The sequence below is a fragment of the Ornithorhynchus anatinus genome, unplaced genomic scaffold (assembly GCF_004115215.2).
Source record: "Ornithorhynchus anatinus isolate Pmale09 unplaced genomic scaffold, mOrnAna1.pri.v4 scaffold_264_arrow_ctg1, whole genome shotgun sequence".
NCBI lineage: Eukaryota > Metazoa > Chordata > Mammalia > Monotremata > Ornithorhynchidae > Ornithorhynchus > Ornithorhynchus anatinus.
The window spans coordinates 882,008-899,569 of NW_024396743.1; the positions used below are offsets into that span (position 1 = coordinate 882,008).

The following is a 17,562-nucleotide window of genomic DNA, read 5'->3' on the forward strand; positions in this document are numbered from 1 at the left end:
GGGCAGTGCCCAACCCAGCAGCGCCCCGGCCCTGAGGACTCAGTCTCCACAGTAATACACACCATTGGCCACCGGTGACACCTGTATTGCAGGCAATGTCGCCCCTTGTCCCTCTCTCTCCAACGGGGGACAGCCCTGCCTTCCACCCCTGGGACCAACCGGCAAATGCCTCTCCCACTCGCAGCCAGGATGGGCACCGTGAGGGCTCTTCACAGGGGGTGTACCCTGGCTCCAGAGGCCGCCTGCGAGAGGTAGAAGGTGGCGGTGCCCTCATAGTGCTCCTGTAGGAGAGAGGAAGTATCAGGAGAGGCACAGATGCAGGCCCCACCCCTCACCCCTCACCCCCAGCACACCCCTCACCTGGATATGCTGCATGGCGCGGGGGGCCGCGTCGGCCGCCAGCAGGGTGACCGTGCAGCCCCCGAACCCGCCACCGGTCATGCGGCTGCCATACACTCCGGGTACGGCCAGGGCCAGAGCCACCAGCCGGTCCAGCTCCGGGCAGCTCACCTCATAGTCGTCCCTGCAGGAGGACCCAGAGAGAGGTAGCGAAGCGGGCAAGGGCCGCTCCACTGGCCCCCAAGCTCCTTCGATGCCCACTCCCCTCCCTCGGAGTCACTCCCCGCTCTAGGCTGGACTCCTCTCGTGGGCCCCCCAGCCATCTCCACCAGGCTAGACCGAAGTCCTTCCCTATCCCCCATCCGCTCACGCCCCCAGCCTTACCGGAGGGAGTTGTGGCTCTCCACCATGAGGCGTCCGAAGGTGGCGTAGTCCCCGGCACCCAGTGCCGTCGCGGCCCGGGCCGTGCGCCCGATCTCGCCGACCACGTGCCGGGCTCGCCGGAACTCCACCTCGCTCAGCAGCCCCTTCCCGGCTGGGGACCAGGTGGTATCAGAGGTAAGCCCAAACCGCGGCCCCCGGCTCCCCCTCGCTGCCCATCCCTCAGTGCCCACCTACCCTCGAGCTGTTCAGGGGACAGATCCCGCAGGCTCTCCTTGCCCAGCGCCCTGGCGGCCTCCTCGCACTGGCGCCGGCGGACCGGGTACTCACTGGAGCCCAGTGCGTGACGCACGTTGGAGTTGGTGACGAGTACCGCTAGACTCGGGTCAGACATGGGCACCGGGCGGGTCTCCAGGGACCTGCGGCGAGGGCGAGGCGGCGCTCAGTGCCGAGGCCGCACGGTCTCTCGTATGCCTCTAAGCCTTCCTGCTCCCCCACCACGCGGGGGCCCCGGGGAGGCTGCCTTCGGGGTCCGGTTCGAGGCCGGGCGCCGGGGGCAGAGCCGAGGGAACGGAGCCCAGAGGGCCGGGGGGTGGGGCAGAGGGGGAGGGACCCCGGACCTGCAGTCGATGAGCAGCGCGTGGTCCTCCTGCCCCAGCACGGAGATGAGCTGGTCCATGATGCCACAGGGCACCCCCGCGAAGCTGTGCTCCGCCCGCTGGCACACCTGTGCCCGGGCCACCACTTGCCCAGAGTCTACAGCACAGGGACGGGGAAGGCTGCAGGCGGGCCTGGGGGCCGGAGTGCGGGGAGCAGGGACCCACCCCGGGTGGAAGGGGGAGCCCCGAGGGTGGGGAGGGGGCCGGACTAGCCCCAGAGGGTGTTGGAAGGAGAAGGGCCGGGGAGGTGCCCGTCCTGGGGGCGGGGGTGCCGTACCTGGGCAGAGCTGCTGCAGGAAAGTGTAGGTTGCCACTTCGAGGGCTGCCGAGCTGGAGAGACCCCCGCCCAGGGGCACGGAGCTGGCCACCACCGCGTTGAACCCGGGGAGGGGGCCGGCTGCAAGGGGGAGGGAAGAAGAGATGCTGAGTGTTCCTGACCTGGTCCAGCCTCCCGGGCCCCGGCACGGCCCCTCCCCAGCCCGGACCTGGGTAGTGCTGGATCACCCCCTTGATGTAGTTGGCCCAGTGGGGCTTCCCGGGCTCCAGGGGCCGCTCGGCCGTCGGTAAGGGGAAGCTGAGGCTCCGGGGCTCATCGGCGGAGGGCGAGGTGGTCCGCAGGGAGACCAGTCCGTCCTCCCGGGGGCTGCCCACCAGCACCGTCACCAGCTGCAGGGCCTGAGGGGGCGGGCAGGGCCGTCAGGGGGAGGGACCGGACGGGTGACCGGGGCCTCCTCCGCCGCGGACTCTGCCCCCCTGCTATCGGGGACGCCGGGGCCCCTCTGGTCCCGGGGAGGTGATGGGGGTGGGTGAATTCATTCATTCACTCAAGAGTATTTATTGAGCGCTTACTATGTGCACAGCACTGTGCTAAGCGCTTGGAATGGACAATTGGGCAACGGAAAGAGACAATCCCTATGACAATGAGAAGCAGCGTGGCTCAGTGGAAAGAGCGCGGGCTTTGGAGTCAGAGGTCATGGGTTCAAATCCCCGCTCGGCCACTTGTCAGCTGTGTGACTTTGGGCAAGTCACTTAACTTCTCGGTGCCTCAGTTACCTCATCTGTAAAATGGGGATGAAGACTGTGAGCCCCATGTGGGACAACCTGATTCCCCTGTATCTACCCCAGCGACTAGAACAGTGCTCGGCACATAGTAAGCGCTTAACCAATACCAACATTATTAATCCCTGCCCGGTGACGGGCTCACGGTCTAAACGGGGAAGACAGCAAAGCAAAAGGGAACCAAACCAAAAGAAGACAACGTCGTCAAGATAAACAGAATCAAGGAGGAGAGGCGATCGGGTCGAACACGATCCTTGTCCTACACGGGGCTCCCCATTTTACAGATGAGGGAACTGAGGGGCAGAGAAGTTCAGTGACTTGCCCAAGGTCACAACAGCAGAGAACTGTACTAAGAGCTTGGGAGAGCACAAAATAACAGAAGTGGGGGACTGGGAGCCCGCCGTGGGGCAGGGGTGGTCTCTACTTGTTGCCCAACTGTACCTTCCAAGGGCTGGGTCCAGCGCTCAGCACATAGTAAGCGCTCAATAAAGACGACTGAACGAACGAAAGGGCGGGGAGAGGTGGGCAATGCCCCCGTCCCCCCCCCCCACCACCACCACGGGTTGGGGGGCCGCAAACCGCCCCCCGGGCCTCCTCACCATGGGCAGCACCAGGCCTTGGTTGTAGTCCGTGTGTTCCCCGATCAGGTTGACCCGGCCGGGCGCGGAGGCTGCCAGCCGGGGGTCGTGCCCGAATTGCTCCCGGAAGGTCCGGCGGGCCGCGGACAGCAGCGACCCGACCTCGAGGTCCCGCCGAGCGGCCATGGGGAGACGGACGCAGCTCGCTCCGGGCGCTCCGGGAACAGGCACGTGCCCCTGGCGCAACGTTGTGCGGGTGGCGCAAGCCGCGGCCCCGCCTCCGGAGGGGAGGCCCAGCTCCTCGTCCCCCCCCCATCCGCACTCATCCATCGTCTCTGCCGCCTTTAAGAGGGACGGTCCTGCCAGTCGCCCCCCTCGCCGAGGGACGGTCCTGCCAGCCGCCCATCGCTCCGGAGGGACGGTCCTTGCAGTCCAGAGGCATGTTCCAACTTTCTACTCCCCCCCGCTCCGGATCGTTCCATCTGCGCCAGCGCGCCTCCCCCGCCCGCTCCCGGAGTGGGGCGACCCCTCCATCTCCGCTCCCCTCTCTGGGGCGTTCCATCTGCCCCACTTCGTCCCCAGAGGGGCGCTCCGTCCTTACACCTCTCCCCCCGCCCGCTCCCGAAGTGGGGCGACCCATCCATCTCCGCTCCCCTCTCTGGGGCGTTCCATCTGCCCCACTTCGTCCCCAGAGGGGCGCTCCGTCCTTACACCTATCCCCCCCTTCCCGCTCCCAAAGTGGGGCGTCCCATCCATCCCGTCGCCCCTCTCTGGGACGTTCCATCTGCCCCACTTCGTCCCCAGAGGGGCGCTCCGTCCTCGCGCCTCCCCCCCCCCCGCCCTCTCACAAAGTGGGGCGTCCCATCCATCCCCTCGCCCCTCTCTGGGACGTTCCATCTGCCCCACTTCGTCCCCACGGGGGCGCTCCGTCCTCGCGCCGCCTCCCCCCCCCCCCCCGCGCCGGTCACAAAGAGGAACGTTCCATCCACGCGCGCGCCCAAAGCTCCCGAGGCGCGTTCGCGGCCCTCGCGCTCCCGCCCACCCGCCTCCTGCGGGGGCGCGCGGGCCCACGTGGGACGGTCCAGCCCCGCCCCCGGGGGGGGGAGGCCTCAACTTCCGGGTTCCCGTCCGGTCCCTCGGGCTTCCGCCCCCGGGCCCAGCTGTGGATCCTGCAGGTATCCGCTCAGCTTGTCTGCCACCCGGGCCCACCCTCGGGGGAGAGGGAGTGGCGCCCTCCCGGATCTTCCATTTTCGGCCTACAGGACCCTCCCTGTCCTGGACCGAGAGGGAGGGAAGGGCTTGGGGCAAGGCCCAGAGAAAGTCAATATTTGCTGGGATCCAGCCGGTGACTCTGCCGTCTGGGCGCTGAAACAGCAACCAACCTCCTTTTTATTTTGGGCATTTGTTTACCGCTATGTGTCAGGCACTGTACTGAGCGCTGGGGTAGGTACAGGCTAATCAGATTGGACACAGTTCATGTCTCACCTGGAGGTCACCCTCTTAACCCCCATTGTATAATCATCATACTGTTGGTATTTGTTAAGCGCTTACTATGTGCCGAGCACTGTTGTAAGCGATGGGGTAGATACAGGGTTATCAGGTTGTCCCACGTGATGGTCCCAATCGCAATTCCCCTTTTGCAGATGAGATCACTGAGGCCCAGAGAATAATAATGTTGGTATTTGTTAAGCGCTTACTATGTGCCGAGCACTGTTGTAAGCGCTGGGGTAGATACAGGGTCCTCAGGTTGTCCCACGTGATGGTGCCAATCTTAATTCCCCTTTTGCAGATGAGATCACTGAGGCCCAGAGAATAATAATGTTGGTATTTGTTAAGCGCTTACTATGTGCCGAGCACTGTTGTAAGCGCTGGGGTAGATACAGGGTCATCAGGTTGCCCCACGTGAGGCTCCCAGTCTCAATTCCCCTTTTGCAGAGATCACTGAGGCCCAGAGAATAATAATGCTGGTATTTGTTAAGCGCTTACGATGTGCAGAGCGCTGTTCTAAGCGCTGGGCAGATGCAAGGTAATCAGGTTGCCCCACGTGGGGCTCACAGTTTTCATCCCCATTTTCCCAGACTGAGCTCCCCCCTTTTTTCCTCTGCTCCCTCTAACCCCCTTCACCTCTCTGCAGCTAAACCCTCTTCTCCCCCCTTTCCCTCTCCTCCTCCCCCTCTCCCTTCCTCTCAGCCCTGTACTCGTCCGATCAACTGTATATATCTTCATCACCCTATTTATTTTGTTTCATGAGATGTACATCACTCTGATTCTATTTGCCGTTGTTTTTATGTGTTCTTCCTTGCCATTGTTGCCTGCCTGTCTCCCCCGATTAGACTGTAAGCCCGTGAAAGGGCAGGGACTGTCTCTGTTGCCGATTTGTCCATTCCAGTGCTCTGCACATAGTAAGCGCTCAATGAATACTGTTGAATGAATGAATTTTCCGGATGAGGGAAGTGAAGCGACTTGCCCAAGGTCACGCAGCCTCTCTTCCTCCTCACCTGGACTCCCCCCCGCCCCCAACCCGCATCCTGCCCGCGGGCGCCTGCTCTGCGGGAGACCTCGGGGCGACCCCGCGGGCAGGGAGGCCACGTGACCGGGAAGGGGGCGGGGCGGGCCCGCAGCGCCACCCAGCGGCCGGTGCGGGAGGGCGCGCCGGGGGGGGGCGGGGCTAGCGGATGATTGACAGGCTCGGCTCCCCGGCCTCCATCTTGCCGCCGGCCTGACCAGAAAATAATAATGTATTTTTTGGTTGGTATTTGTTAAGCGCTTACTTTGTGCAGAGCACTGTTCTAAGCGCTGGGGGAGATACAGGGTCATCAGGCCGTCCCACGTCTCACAGTTAATCCCCATTTTACAGATGAGGGAACTGAGGCACAGAGAAGTGAAGTGACTTGCCCACAGCCGCACAGCTGACAAGTGGCAGAGCCGGGAGTCGACCCCATGACCTCTGACTCCGAAGCCCAGGCTCTTTCCACTGAGCCACCATGCTTCCCTAATATTTGTTAAGCGCTTACTAGGTGCAGAGCACTGTTCTAAGCGCTGGGGGAGATACAGGGTCATCAGGCCGTCGCATGTGAGGCTCACAGTTAATCCCCATTTTACAGATGAGGGAACTGAGGCACAGAGAAGTGAAGTGACTTGCCCACAGGCACACAGCTGACAAGTGGCAGAGCCGGGAGTCGAGCCCATGACCTCTGACTCCGAAGCCCAGGCTCTTTTCCACTGAGCCATGCTGGTTCAGACTTCGGCCGCCTCCCCATCACGGGCCTAGGAGTCGGAGGACCTGGCTTCTAATCCAGATCCAACCCTTGTCTGCTTGGCAGAGTGTAATAAAGCCAATTTTGTAGACTTGATCCCTGCCCACAAGGATTTTATAATCCAGAGGGGGAGACAGTCATTGACATAAAAATACAAATATGTACCTAAGTGATGGGGGGTTGAGGGTGGGGTGAATAAAGGGTACCAATCCCACTGCAAGGGCAACACAGATGGGAGAAGGAGTAGGGGAAATGAGGGCTTAGTTGGGCAAGTCGTTTCGCTTCCCTGGGCCTCAGTGACCTCCGGAATATGGGGATGAAGACTGTGAGCCCCAAGGGGGACAGGCGCTGTGTCTGGCCTCATTATCTTGTACCTACCCCAGCATTGAATACAGTGCTTGGCACATAGGAAGCACTTAACAAGTACCACTGTTACTATTATTATCCTCGCATGGCACCCCGGGCTGGCAGGAGTGAGGATCCCACTTTGGGCCCAGTTTGGTTTGGGGCTCTGAGCTCCTTCCCCTCCCCCCGACCCAGATGGGCTCACTGGGGTCCCTGCCTTTTGTCCCCCCAGAGCTGATGTGATATGAAGCTTTGAGTGACGTGAAGGAAGCAGAAGTCATTGTCCAGGAGGAAGATTCTTCCCAGGTGAGGATGGTTTTCTCTCTCTTCTGGTGCCCCTGCGGTATTCTCATTCCCCACACTGAGACCTGGGCAAGGTCTCCCCTGGTGTGTGACTGCAGCCTGCCCAGTACTGTGAAGCCAATCTGCGACTGCAGGAAATAGAATCAATCTTTAAAGCAGTCTATCACCTTGCCCCCTCCTAGGTTACCTTGCTGATTTCCTATTACAACCCAGCCCGCACACTTTGCTCCTCTAATGCTGACCTACTCACTGTACCTCGATCTCATCTACCTCACCACCCACCCACCCCTCGCCCGTTGACCTGCCTCTGGCCTGGAACTCCCTCCTCCTTCACAGACAAGGAGACCATCAGCCTCCCCACCTTCAAGGCTGTATTAAAAATGCGTCACCTCCAAGAGGCCTTCTCCAACTAAGCCCTCATTTCCCCTACTCCTTTTCCCATCTGTGTTGCCTTTGCAGTGGGATTGGTACTCTTTATGTCACTTATGTACATATTTGTATTTTTATGTCAATGACTATCTCCCCCCTAGATTATAAAATCCTTGTGGGCAGGGATCAAGTCTACAAAATTTGTTTTATTACAGTCTCCCAAGCGCACAGTACAGTGCTCTGTACATAGTAAGTGCTCAATAACTTCTCTGTGCCTCCGTTACCTCATCTGTAAAATGGGGGTTAAGACTGTGAACCCCACGTGTGACAACCTGATTACCTTGTATCTACCCCAGTGCTTAGAACAGTGCTTGGCACATAGTAAGCACTTAAATATCATTATTATTACTATTATTAACAACAAATGTAATTGGATCAATTATGAGTGCCTACTTTGGGCAGAGTCTTGAACACTCAGCTAATATGATTGTGGCATTCATTGCCGGGGTAGATTCTTGGACTGTGGCCCCAGTGAAGGACTGAGACTGGGTCCAACCTGATTATCGTGTGTCTATTTTAGTTCTTAGTTCAGTGCTTGGCACATAGTAAACTCTTAATTACCACCATTATTATATACAAGATAATTACGCCAGACACAACCCCTTTCCCATTGGAGTTCATAGCCCAAGTGAGCAGAACAGAAAAACTGTATCAAATCTCCAATTTTATAGGCAGAAACTGAGGCACGGAGAAGTGACTTGCCCAAGGTCACACCAAAGAAAAATTGCTGATTTTGTGGATGTAATCTCTATCCTTAAAGAGCTTAACCCGTGATCAAGGAACTGTAGTAAGTGGGCGGCAGAGTACAGTGAACAGATCCAATTCCTGCTCTCGAGAAATTTACACTATAGGAGCTTGAAGAGGGCCTTTGGACACTGAAAATGGTACTTGTAACAGGATTACTACCGTAGATTACTATTGTTTTAATGAGATGTACATCCCCTTGATTCTATTTATTGCTATTGTTTTTGTCTCCCCACTTAGACTGTAAGCCCATCAATGGGCAGGGACTGTGTCTATCTGATGCCGATTTGTACATTCCAAGCGCTTAGTACAGTGCTCTGCACATAGTAAGTGCTCAATAAATACTACTGAATGAATGAATATAAATGCCAAGTGGGAGAGTGCTTAGTTGAAGTGATGATGTTGCAGGAGGGAGATAGGGAAATTAGAGGTCAATCAGGGCGGCCTTTCTGTAGGGGGAGGGATTTCAGAAGGGCTTTGAACATGTCAGGTAGTCTGCCAGATGTGAAGAGGGGGAGATGTGAGGCCCAGTGAGTGGGAGTGTAAGGGGAGGTTAGACTACAGGGCCTTGTCTCCACGGATGGGGGGAGGGCGGGGGTGTCTCAGCCTTCACCGTCCACGTGAGCCCCCTGTTGTCTCAGCTGTTGACAGAAGCAACACCCTCAAACATAGCCAGGGTTAAATGCCCAGCCTCTGTGGCCAGTTCTGACAAAAGGTGACAAGATAGCCCAGCAGGTTGGTGAGATGGTGCTCATTTCAGGGAGGAAGGTGGCAGCAGGCCCGGAGCAAACCTGAAGACCTGGGTACAGCTGCTTCTCTGGCCACGCGGGGCCATCCGTGGCCAGCGTCTCTGCCAGGCTCTGGGTCCCTTGAGTCAAAACCAAATGCTGGAACCGTCGGGGCTCCCCTTCCAATCCCACTTCAGAAGAAATACAAGGTCAGCCAGGCTGCCCTGCCCACCAGACCCTTCCCTTCAACAGGGGCGGCAGGCAGTCCCCCAACCCGAGATGAGCCTCCGCTGGAAAGATGGAGAACCTCTTCTTTCTCCTCCAGCCTGCCCTTGCCCCCCCCCCAGCACGGGTTTCCTGTGGTGAAGGCCGTTGATGGGCCCGCCCGGGGCCTGGGGCCACTTTCAGAAGCCAATTCACGTGTCCGATCGGCATCTTGAGCCTGTAGGTTAGCTAGCGTATTAAGTTTTCCACACTTAGTTGGAATAAGGAAGTTTATTGGTAAATGGCTGTCGTCAACATTACACGTTCGACCTGAAAACTTCAATAGAAGGATAAAGTTTAAAACCACTTTGAAGTTCACCTTTCAGTGATTCCCCAAGATGGCAGGTCCCCCCACCAACCTCCCTTCCGTAGGGGAGAAGAGAGCGTGCGGCCAAGTGTCCGAAAGGCCCGGCTGAACCCTCCAGCGCGGGCTGGGACGGGCCCCGGGCGGGGCGAGGGGGGCAGGGGAAGGGGAGCCCTGGGCCGGGCCGCTCCCGCAACCCGGAAACCGGAGGCGAGGGGAGCCGGCCGGCCCCGCTCCGCTTCTCCCTCAATGACGAGACTCCTCACGTGTGAATGTAAAACATTTAATTTAAAAATGTCGACACTACAATATAGAAAATAGCTATTATAAATGCACATAGTGTATTCTCTAGCTGCCAGGTTTACGTCTTTAGGAAACTGTAAGTGACACTGTGGTGAAGGGTCGGATCTTCGCCTCCGGGAGAGCCACGTTCGATCACAGTGATGGTCAGACTTAACAGCCCCAATTGTTAAACACTTGGATCAAGTCATAACCAGTTTTATTGCAAAAGGACCCTGTACACATTTAGATCGATTCTAGTACCTTACGATTCGAGCTACCCAACGAGTCATGAACGTACAGAAACATGCATGAGAAGCGAGAAAGATCACCCATCCCTTCTGCATATTAAGCGACTTGTCCTTCCTGAGCCCCTGGGCCCCCAGCCCGGCGGGTCTGGGGACAGTCACCTCGGCATTCATCCTGAGTGAAAGATGGAATGACTTAAGTACAAATGCAACATATTATAAACAATTTCTTACAAAAAAAAAAAAAAACCAACCAAAAAAAGAGGAAGAGTCACAAATTAAAACCAAAGTATTTTACAGAAATTTACTACAAAACACCGTAAAAACCGCCGTCGCCTAAGCTCTCTCTCCCCGTATCCTGCGAGCCAACTGGATGTCTTTGGGCATGATGGTGACTCTTTTGGCATGGATGGCACAGAGGTTGGTGTCCTCGAAGAGGCCCACCAGGTAGGCCTCGCTCGCCTCCTGGAGAAAGAGAGGCAGGGGGTCAGTCCCGGGATGGACGGACCGGGGCTGGGAGAGGGGGTGGGGGGTGGGGGGGGTGTCCCCTCCCGGTGTCCCCCCGCCCCCGGTCCCTCACCTGCAGAGCGCCGATGGCCGCGCTCTGGAAGCGCAGGTCGGTCTTGAAGTCCTGCGCGATCTCCCGCACCAGCCGCTGGAAGGGCAGCTTCCGGATCAGCAGCTCGGTGGATTTCTGGTACCGGCGGATCTCCCGCAGCGCCACGGTGCCGGGCCTGGGCGGAAGGGAGACGTGGGTGAGGACCGGCCGGGGGGGGGGGCAGGCCCCGCGCGCGCGCGCCCGTTGCTCCCCTCCCCCGTTACCTGTAACGATGGGGTTTCTTGACGCCGCCGGTGGAAGGGGCGCTTTTCCGCGCCGCCTTGGTGGCCAGCTGCTTCCGCGGGGCCTTCCCGCCGGTGGACTTGCGGGCGGTCTGCTTGGTACGGGCCATCTTGGCTCACCTGGCAGGGCTGACCGGGGCCGCCGGTGACTCAGGAGGGCGGCGCCGCTCCCCCGTCAACGTCCCTCGCCTCGCCGGTCCCCGGAAACCCCCCCCTCCCCCCCACCGCGGCCAGCCGCACTCACCGGTCACAAGCGTCCGACGCCGCTGCTGTCCGCTCGGGGGCGTCCCGAGAACCGCCGACGCCGCGCCTTACCCCCGTCCGCTCCAACGGCCAAACCGCTCTGCGCCGGGCGCCCCCCGGGCACGGCGCCTTTTATAGTCGCGCCGCACGCTGCGTCGCTGCGTCTCGGGCCCCTCATTTGCATAGCGCGACGCCGGCTCCCATTGGCCGGCGCCCTCGCCGACGCGCTGACATCCCCCGACACAAAGGCCGTGCGCCGGCCCCGCGCCCTGATTGGTAAGATCGCGGGCCGCTGATTGGTTCTTAAAGTCGCGCGGCGATTGGCCGCTTGGAAAGGGGAAGGGGCCAATCAGCATCGGCCTCCGGGCGGGGACGCTGATTGGACGAAACGGAGCTATGTTTGGATCCTTCCCTTTGTCGCAAAGCTCTACAATGGAAAGTCAATGCAAATGAATCGCCGTTGGTCCCGGCCGCCACTCGGAGCCCGGTGGCCCGGAGCCCGGAGTCCGGGAGGATTTTTTTTTTTTTTTACCCCGGGCCAAAGGCCCTGCGGTGCCCTCGGCCCCCTCCCACATCACAAAAAAAAAAAAGTGAGCCCCACGTGGGACAATCTGATTATCCTGTATCTATCCCAGCGCTTAGAACAGTGTTTGGCACGTAGCAAGGGCTTAACGGATAACATTATTATTATTATTATTATCACCGAGTCACCCGCAGCCCCTATTCACACGTAAAATACCCTCCCCGGAAAGACCTGATTAAATGCCCCTATTTGCTTTTATTTTTCCTTGCTCGGAGAGTTTCACACCTCCGGTGACGGTCTTGGCCAAGGAAAACAAAGTTCCCCAAAGGAGGTGACAGCGGAATGACAAAACTGAATCTTCGAAAGGAAACGTCCTTTCCTAAAGGAGGGTCTAGCGCTTTCCGGATTTAATAAGGGGATTATAGCGTTAAGGAAGGAATATCGTGTGGGGAAGCACGGCCGCTCGTTTACATAATCCCGCAGTTGTAGTCGGTGACCGGAGAGGAAGGATTGTAAATCTCTGCACCCAGGTGGCCCAAGTTCATTCATTCCGTTCTATTTTTGGAGTGCTCACCTTGTGCAAAGCATTGTCTTTAAGCGCTAGGGAGAGTACAATGTAACATTAAACAGACACATTCCCTGTCCTCAAAGAGTTTTCAGTGTGGGCTATGGAATATCCGGCCCTTGCTTTCTCACCTCGATTACTATTAAATGTGATTTTGGCTAAGCGCTAACTACGTGCTAAGTACCGTGTTAGCAGCATGATAATCAGGTCCTCGTTGATCCCACGTGGAGTCTTGGGGGAAGGGAGCACCCCTGATTTTACAGGTATGGAGACTAAGGCTCAGGGAAGTAATTTGCCCAAGATCCCACAGCAGGCGTGTGGCAGAGCTGGCACTAAAACCCCAGGCCTCTAATTCCCAGGTTCAGGCTATGCCAAGTTTCTTCTCTGACTCCTTTGTATGGTATTTGTTAAGCGACTACTTTGTGACAGGCACTGTACTGAGCCCTGGGGTGGTTACAAGCAAATTGGGTTGGACACAGTCCCTGTCCCCTGTGGGGCTCACATTCTCAATCCTTTCTAACTTCCCATCTGTCATTTAATTTGGTGTCTGTGTCCTCAACTAGAGAATAATAATCATGGTATTTGTTAAGGTCTTACTATGTGCCAAGCACTGTACTAAGTGCTGGGTGGATGCCAGCCAATCAGATTGGACAACAGTCCCTGTCCTAGGGGGACTCAGTCCCAATCTCCCTAATAATAATACTAATAAGAATGGGATTTGTTAAGCGCTTACTATGTGCCAAGCACTCTTCTAAGCGCTGACGATTTTACAGATGAGATGACAGGCACAGAGAAGTGCCCAAGGTCACATAACAGATGTAGCCGAGTGGGGATTAGAACTCATGACTTGACTCCCAGGCCCTACTCTATCCATTCTATCACATTGCTCAACTCTTTGAGGTCAGGGATGGTGTCTACTAACTCTATTGCTGCTCTCCCAATCTCAGCATACAATAGGCGTTCAATCAATCTGTTGTGCTGTTTAAAGAGGCAGGCACCCAACAAGCATGACTTGTCTATCAGTGTGGCATCCGATGGGATGCCTGCCTCAATCTCCCTTGGGTGGACTGCAGGGAGTTAAAGCTGTCCGCAGGGCTCTGCGTGAAGGCCCCAAACGCCCAAACATGATTAATAGGGACCGCTTCCGTGTCAAATGTCGGCCATCCCCCTCTGACAGAAGCTCAGACTCTAATTCCAGGGCTTTTGCTGGGGTGCGACTGGTCCAGCCTTCTTTCCCGCATCAACGGAATTGATTAAAAACCAAAAGGTGAACGATGGGGTCAGGTCTGCATCGCGCATAATTTCTAAAGGCCGCAGGGATCCGAGTTCACCTCTTACTGGGCCATGCAAAGGGGGCAAGGGAAACACACTTACTGGGGGTGGGCTTCTGTGGGGTCACTACTGAATGTATCCTCTCCATCTCAGCCTCTATTCGCCATTCAGTCAATCGTATTTATGGAGCACTTACTATGCGCAAAGCACTGTATTAAGCGCTTGGAGAGTACAGTAGAATGATAAACAGATGCATTCCCTTCCCACAGGGAACTCACGGCTGAGAGGGGGAGACAGATATTAATATACAGAAATAAATAAACAAATAAATAGCTATATACATAAGTGCTGTGGAGCTGGGAGCGGGGGGTGTTGAATGATGGGAACAAGTCAGGGCGATGCAGAAGGTAGAGGGAGAAAAGGAGGGGAGGGTTTAGTCAGGGAAGACTTCTTGGAGGAGATGTGCCTTCAATAAGGCTTGGCATGGTGGGGCAGAGCACCCATTTCCCTCTCTGGTGTGTACCCCAATCTTGCTCACAGCCATACACGCACTGAAACACACACATACATCCAGAGCCCTGATGAAGCAGGAGCAGGCAAACCTTGTCTGTTGATTGATCATTATAGTTAGGCCACCTCTGCCCGCTGGGAGCAGAGCACTGTACTGGACGCTGGAAACCCAGGCTGTTACTCTGCCTTCATTGGCCAATCTTATCACTTGTCTTGTTGCTTTTTCTAAAGATGAAATGGAGCAGGATTGAGGAGGTAAATGTATAGGTGTGGTGGGCCTTTGTAGTCAAAGGAGTTGCCACTGATGGTGAAATTTGCCCCCGAGTGTGTGTGTGAGAGAGGGAGAGAGGGAGAGAGAAATCATGTATATGTTTATGGGTGTGGGGGAGGGAGGGGTAACCCGAGACAAGGAGGCAGAAGTGAAAACAGGGCCAGGTGCTGCAAACATCACGGCCTTTGTGTGCACATAATGGGTCCCTCATTGGCCTTTTTAGGCTGCGTGCCGTGCCTGTAGGTGATTTTCGTGGTCACTGGCGTTTTCTTCTAATGCAAGGAGAGCAGCACCATAATCGCAAATGTTTAGATTTGGCTATTCCGTGAATTGAGCAAGTCTTTTGTTTTTTCCAAAGCTCCAACCTCTATCCAATGCCCTAGTGTATGAAGAGGGGATAGGTCCCACCTTCGAGACGTCAGAGTTTCTCAAGTAGGTCTGAAAGCTTCCGATTAACACCGTAAATACCATTGATTGATTGAGTCATTCATAAGAAACATCGTAAATTTCTTTTATGACCAAAACGCATCTATCACTTCAAACACTATTAAAGTTCCAATTTTTTTTTTTATGGTTTCCTCATCCGTGAAATGGGGATAAAATACCTGTTCTCCCTTCCTCTTAGACTGTGAGACGTTGTGTGGAACCGGGACTTTGTCCAATCTGATTATTTTCTTTCTACCCTGGCACATGGCACAGAATAAATTCTTGATAAAGATTATCATGAATATTATTATTATTATTGTTTTTGTTATTATCTTATGAAGGAGGGGAGGGGAAGCCAGGCCCTCAGCTTCAGAGCAGCATAGAGTCTGCAACCCCAAGGCTTGTAATGCTAATAATAATAATAACTGTGGTATTTGTTGAGCACTTACTCTGTGCCAGAGACTGTTCTAAGCACTGGGGTAGATATAAACTAATCGTGTCGGACACAGTCCCTGTCCCACGTGGAGCTCAGAGTCTTAATCTTAATTTTAATGGGAAGCAGCGTGGCTCAGTGGAAAAGAGCCTGGGCTTCGGAGTCAGAGGTCATGAGTTCAACTCCTGGCTCTGCCACTTGTCAGCTGTGTGACTGTGGGCAAGTCACTTCACTTCTCTGTGCCTCAGTTACCTCATCTGTAAAATGGGGATTAACTGTGAGCCCCACGTGGGACAACCTGATTCCCCTTTGTCTACCCCAGCGCTTAGAACAGTGTTCTGCACATAGTAAGTGCTTAACAAATACCAACATTAATATTATTATTATTAATCCTCATTTTACAGATGAGGTAACTGAAACCACACAGGAGACAAGTGGCAGAGCTGGGATTAGAACCCAGATTATTCTGACTCCCAGGCCCGTGCTCTACCCATTAGAGCAGGCTGCTTCCCTGCATTTATTCCAGATGTATTCACAGTGTTTTTATTGCAGTCATAAAACTCAGCCATATCTAAGGACATCAATACATGGCATCTATTATAATATATTCGTGTTCAGGACTCTAATATTTAAGGCCCGGAACATGTTAGGGAGGTAAGGCTGATGATTAAACGCTGATTATTGACTAAAATAATATCCTGCTTCTTGGTACAGTACATAAGGTGCCTAATGGCTTTGGGGTTGGGCTGGGGCAGTATTACCAATAATCAATAGGAGGAATGGAGAGATCTTTGACTTTCCCAGGAGCTTTGATCGTGGAATGGTCTCCGTAATTAAATGGGAGAAAATATTCTTTTTTTTTTGCCAGTAAATCAGAGGATTAACTGGGGCCAACACTTCCATGATGTCTTGTCTTCCACGACGCCCTGTCTTCCATGACACTAGAGTGAGTTGTGGCAAAATTCCTCCTCTGCCCCCTACCTCCCGGGAACCAAGCTGACCAGCTCCAGTGCAGAACCACAGAACCTACAGAAGAGAAGCAGTGGAGAGAACATGGAACTGGGAGCCAGAAGGACCTGGGTTCTACTGCCACTTGTCTGCTGCGTGACCTTGGGCAAGTCACTTCACTTCTCTAGGCCTCAGTTACCTCATCTGTAAAATGGGGATTAAAACTGCGAGCCCTATGTGGGACAGGGACTGTGTTCAACCCGATTACCTTGTATCTACCCCAGCGCTTAGTAGAGTGACTGGCACACAGTAAGCACTTAACAATTCCCACAATTATTATTATTATTATTATAAACCTTGGGATTGAAGCCTCTAAAATGCTCTGAGGCTGGGAGGGCTTCCCCTCTCCTTCTTCACAAGATAATTATTATTATTGCTACTACTACTAATCTTTATTCAGCACTTATTCTGTGCCAAGTACCAGGGTAGATAGAAGCAGCGTGGCTCAGTGGCAAGAGCCTGGGCTTGGGAGTCATAGGTCATGGGTTCAAATCCCGGCTCTGCCACTTGTCAGCTGTGTGACTGTGGGCAAGCCACTTAACTTCTCGGTGCCTCAGTTACCTCATCTGTAAAATGGGGATTAACTGTGAGCCTCACGTGGGACAACCTGATTCCCCTGTATCTCCCCCAGAGCTTAGAACAGTGCTCTGCACCTAGTAAGCGCTTAACAAATACCAACGTTATTATTATTATTATTAAGATAACCACACTGGACCCAGTCCCTTTCCCTCACAAGGCCCCAAAGGAAGGGGGCAGCAGGTATTTTATCCCCATTTTAGAGATGAGGAAACAGGACCAACAGGAGAAGCGGTGTGGCCTAGTGGAAAGAACGCAGATCCGGGAGTCAGGGGGACCTGAGTTCTCATCCTGGCTCTGCCATCTGCCTGCTGTGTGACCTTGGGTAAGTCATTTAACTTCTCTGCACCTTACTTCACTTCGGGGGGCAGAAAGAGAGGCGAGAGTAGAGAAAAGAGACTGGTTAAGGGTGGTATAAAGAGTGAGGAGAGAGGATGGAGAGAGAAAAAGGGAGGGAAGAGGCTGAAGAGAAAGAGGAGAGGATTTAATAATAATGTTGGAATTTGTTAAGCGCTTACTATGTGCAGAGCACTGTTCTAAGCACTGGGGTAATAATAATAATAATGTTGGTATTTGTTAAGCGCTTACTATGTGCAGAGCACTGTTCTAAGCACTGGGGTAATAATAATAATAATGTTGGTATTTGTTAAGCACTTACTATGTGCAGAGCACTGTTCTAAGCGCTGGGGTAGACACAGGGGAATCAGGTTGTCCCACGTGGGGCTCACAGTCTTCATCCCCATTTTCCAGATGAGGTAACTGAGGCACTGAGAAGTGAAGTGACTTGCCCACAGTCACACAGCTGACAAGTGGCAGAGCTAGGATTCGAACCCATGACCTCTGACTCCCAAGCCCGTGCTCTTTCCACTGAGCCACGCTGCTTCTCTTAGACACGGGGAATCAGGTTGTCCCACGTGGGGCTCACAGTCTTCATCCCCATTTTCCAGATGAGGTAACTGAGGCACCGAGAAGTGAAGT

The 17,562-nt window shown here is 54.9% G+C and overlaps 2 protein-coding genes and 1 long non-coding RNA gene across 4 annotated transcripts; 1 reads left to right on the forward strand and 2 right to left on the reverse strand.

Annotated features, from left to right (window-relative positions):
* Positions 1 to 64: 64 nt before the first annotated feature.
* On the reverse strand, positions 65 to 3,796 carry GALK1 (galactokinase 1). The gene is made up of 8 exons (XM_029056756.2): positions 3,038 to 3,796; positions 1,865 to 2,054; positions 1,657 to 1,776; positions 1,341 to 1,476; positions 958 to 1,139; positions 724 to 874; positions 361 to 523; positions 65 to 281 (listed from the first exon to the last, which is right to left on the reverse strand). The coding sequence occupies exons 1-8, from the start codon at positions 3,344 to 3,346 to the stop codon at positions 210 to 212; spliced, it is 1,323 nt and encodes a 440-aa protein (XP_028912589.1). The 5' UTR covers positions 3,347 to 3,796; the 3' UTR covers positions 65 to 209.
* Positions 3,797 to 4,116: 320 nt separating this feature from the next.
* LOC114808824 lies at positions 4,117 to 9,257 on the forward strand. Its single transcript, XR_003756589.1, has 3 exons — positions 4,117 to 4,191; positions 6,851 to 6,924; positions 8,855 to 9,257. It is a non-coding gene; the product is annotated as an uncharacterized LOC114808824 (long non-coding RNA).
* Positions 9,258 to 9,657: 400 nt separating this feature from the next.
* Positions 9,658 to 11,124, reverse strand: LOC100077438 (histone H3.3A). Of its 2 annotated transcripts, none has more exons than XM_029056758.2 (4): positions 11,002 to 11,124; positions 10,740 to 10,886; positions 10,498 to 10,651; positions 9,658 to 10,382 (listed from the first exon to the last, which is right to left on the reverse strand). In XM_029056758.2, the coding sequence occupies exons 2-4, from the start codon at positions 10,865 to 10,867 to the stop codon at positions 10,254 to 10,256; spliced, it is 411 nt and encodes a 136-aa protein (XP_028912591.1). In that variant the 5' UTR covers positions 10,868 to 10,886; positions 11,002 to 11,124; the 3' UTR covers positions 9,658 to 10,253. The 2 variants fall into 2 exon arrangements, with proteins under 2 accessions (XP_028912591.1, XP_028912592.1); XM_029056759.2 differs by having other exon boundaries at positions 10,740 to 10,877; positions 11,002 to 11,116.
* Positions 11,125 to 17,562: the final 6,438 nt, after the last annotated feature.

Excerpts from the sequence above, each read along its gene's own strand:
- GALK1 (XM_029056756.2), bottom strand. The coding sequence starts at position 3,346 with ATGGATGAGTGCGGATGGGGGGGGGACGAGGAGCTGGGCCTCCCCTCC. Across the intron at positions 2,055-3,037 it reads AAGGCCTGGTGCTGCCCATG|GCCCTGCAGCTGGTGACGGT; the intron begins GTGAGGAGGCCC and ends CCGCCCCCTCAG. Across the intron at positions 875-957 it reads GTCCCCTGAACAGCTCGAGG|CCGGGAAGGGGCTGCTGAGC; the intron begins GTAGGTGGGCAC and ends CCTGGTCCCCAG.
- LOC100077438 (XM_029056758.2), bottom strand. The coding sequence starts at position 10,867 with ATGGCCCGTACCAAGCAGACCGCCCGCAAGTCCACCGGCGGGAAGGCC. Across the intron at positions 10,652-10,739 it reads AAGAAACCCCATCGTTACAG|GCCCGGCACCGTGGCGCTGC; the intron begins GTAACGGGGGAG and ends CCTTCCGCCCAG. Across the intron at positions 10,383-10,497 it reads CGGCCATCGGCGCTCTGCAG|GAGGCGAGCGAGGCCTACCT; the intron begins GTGAGGGACCGG and ends CTCTTTCTCCAG.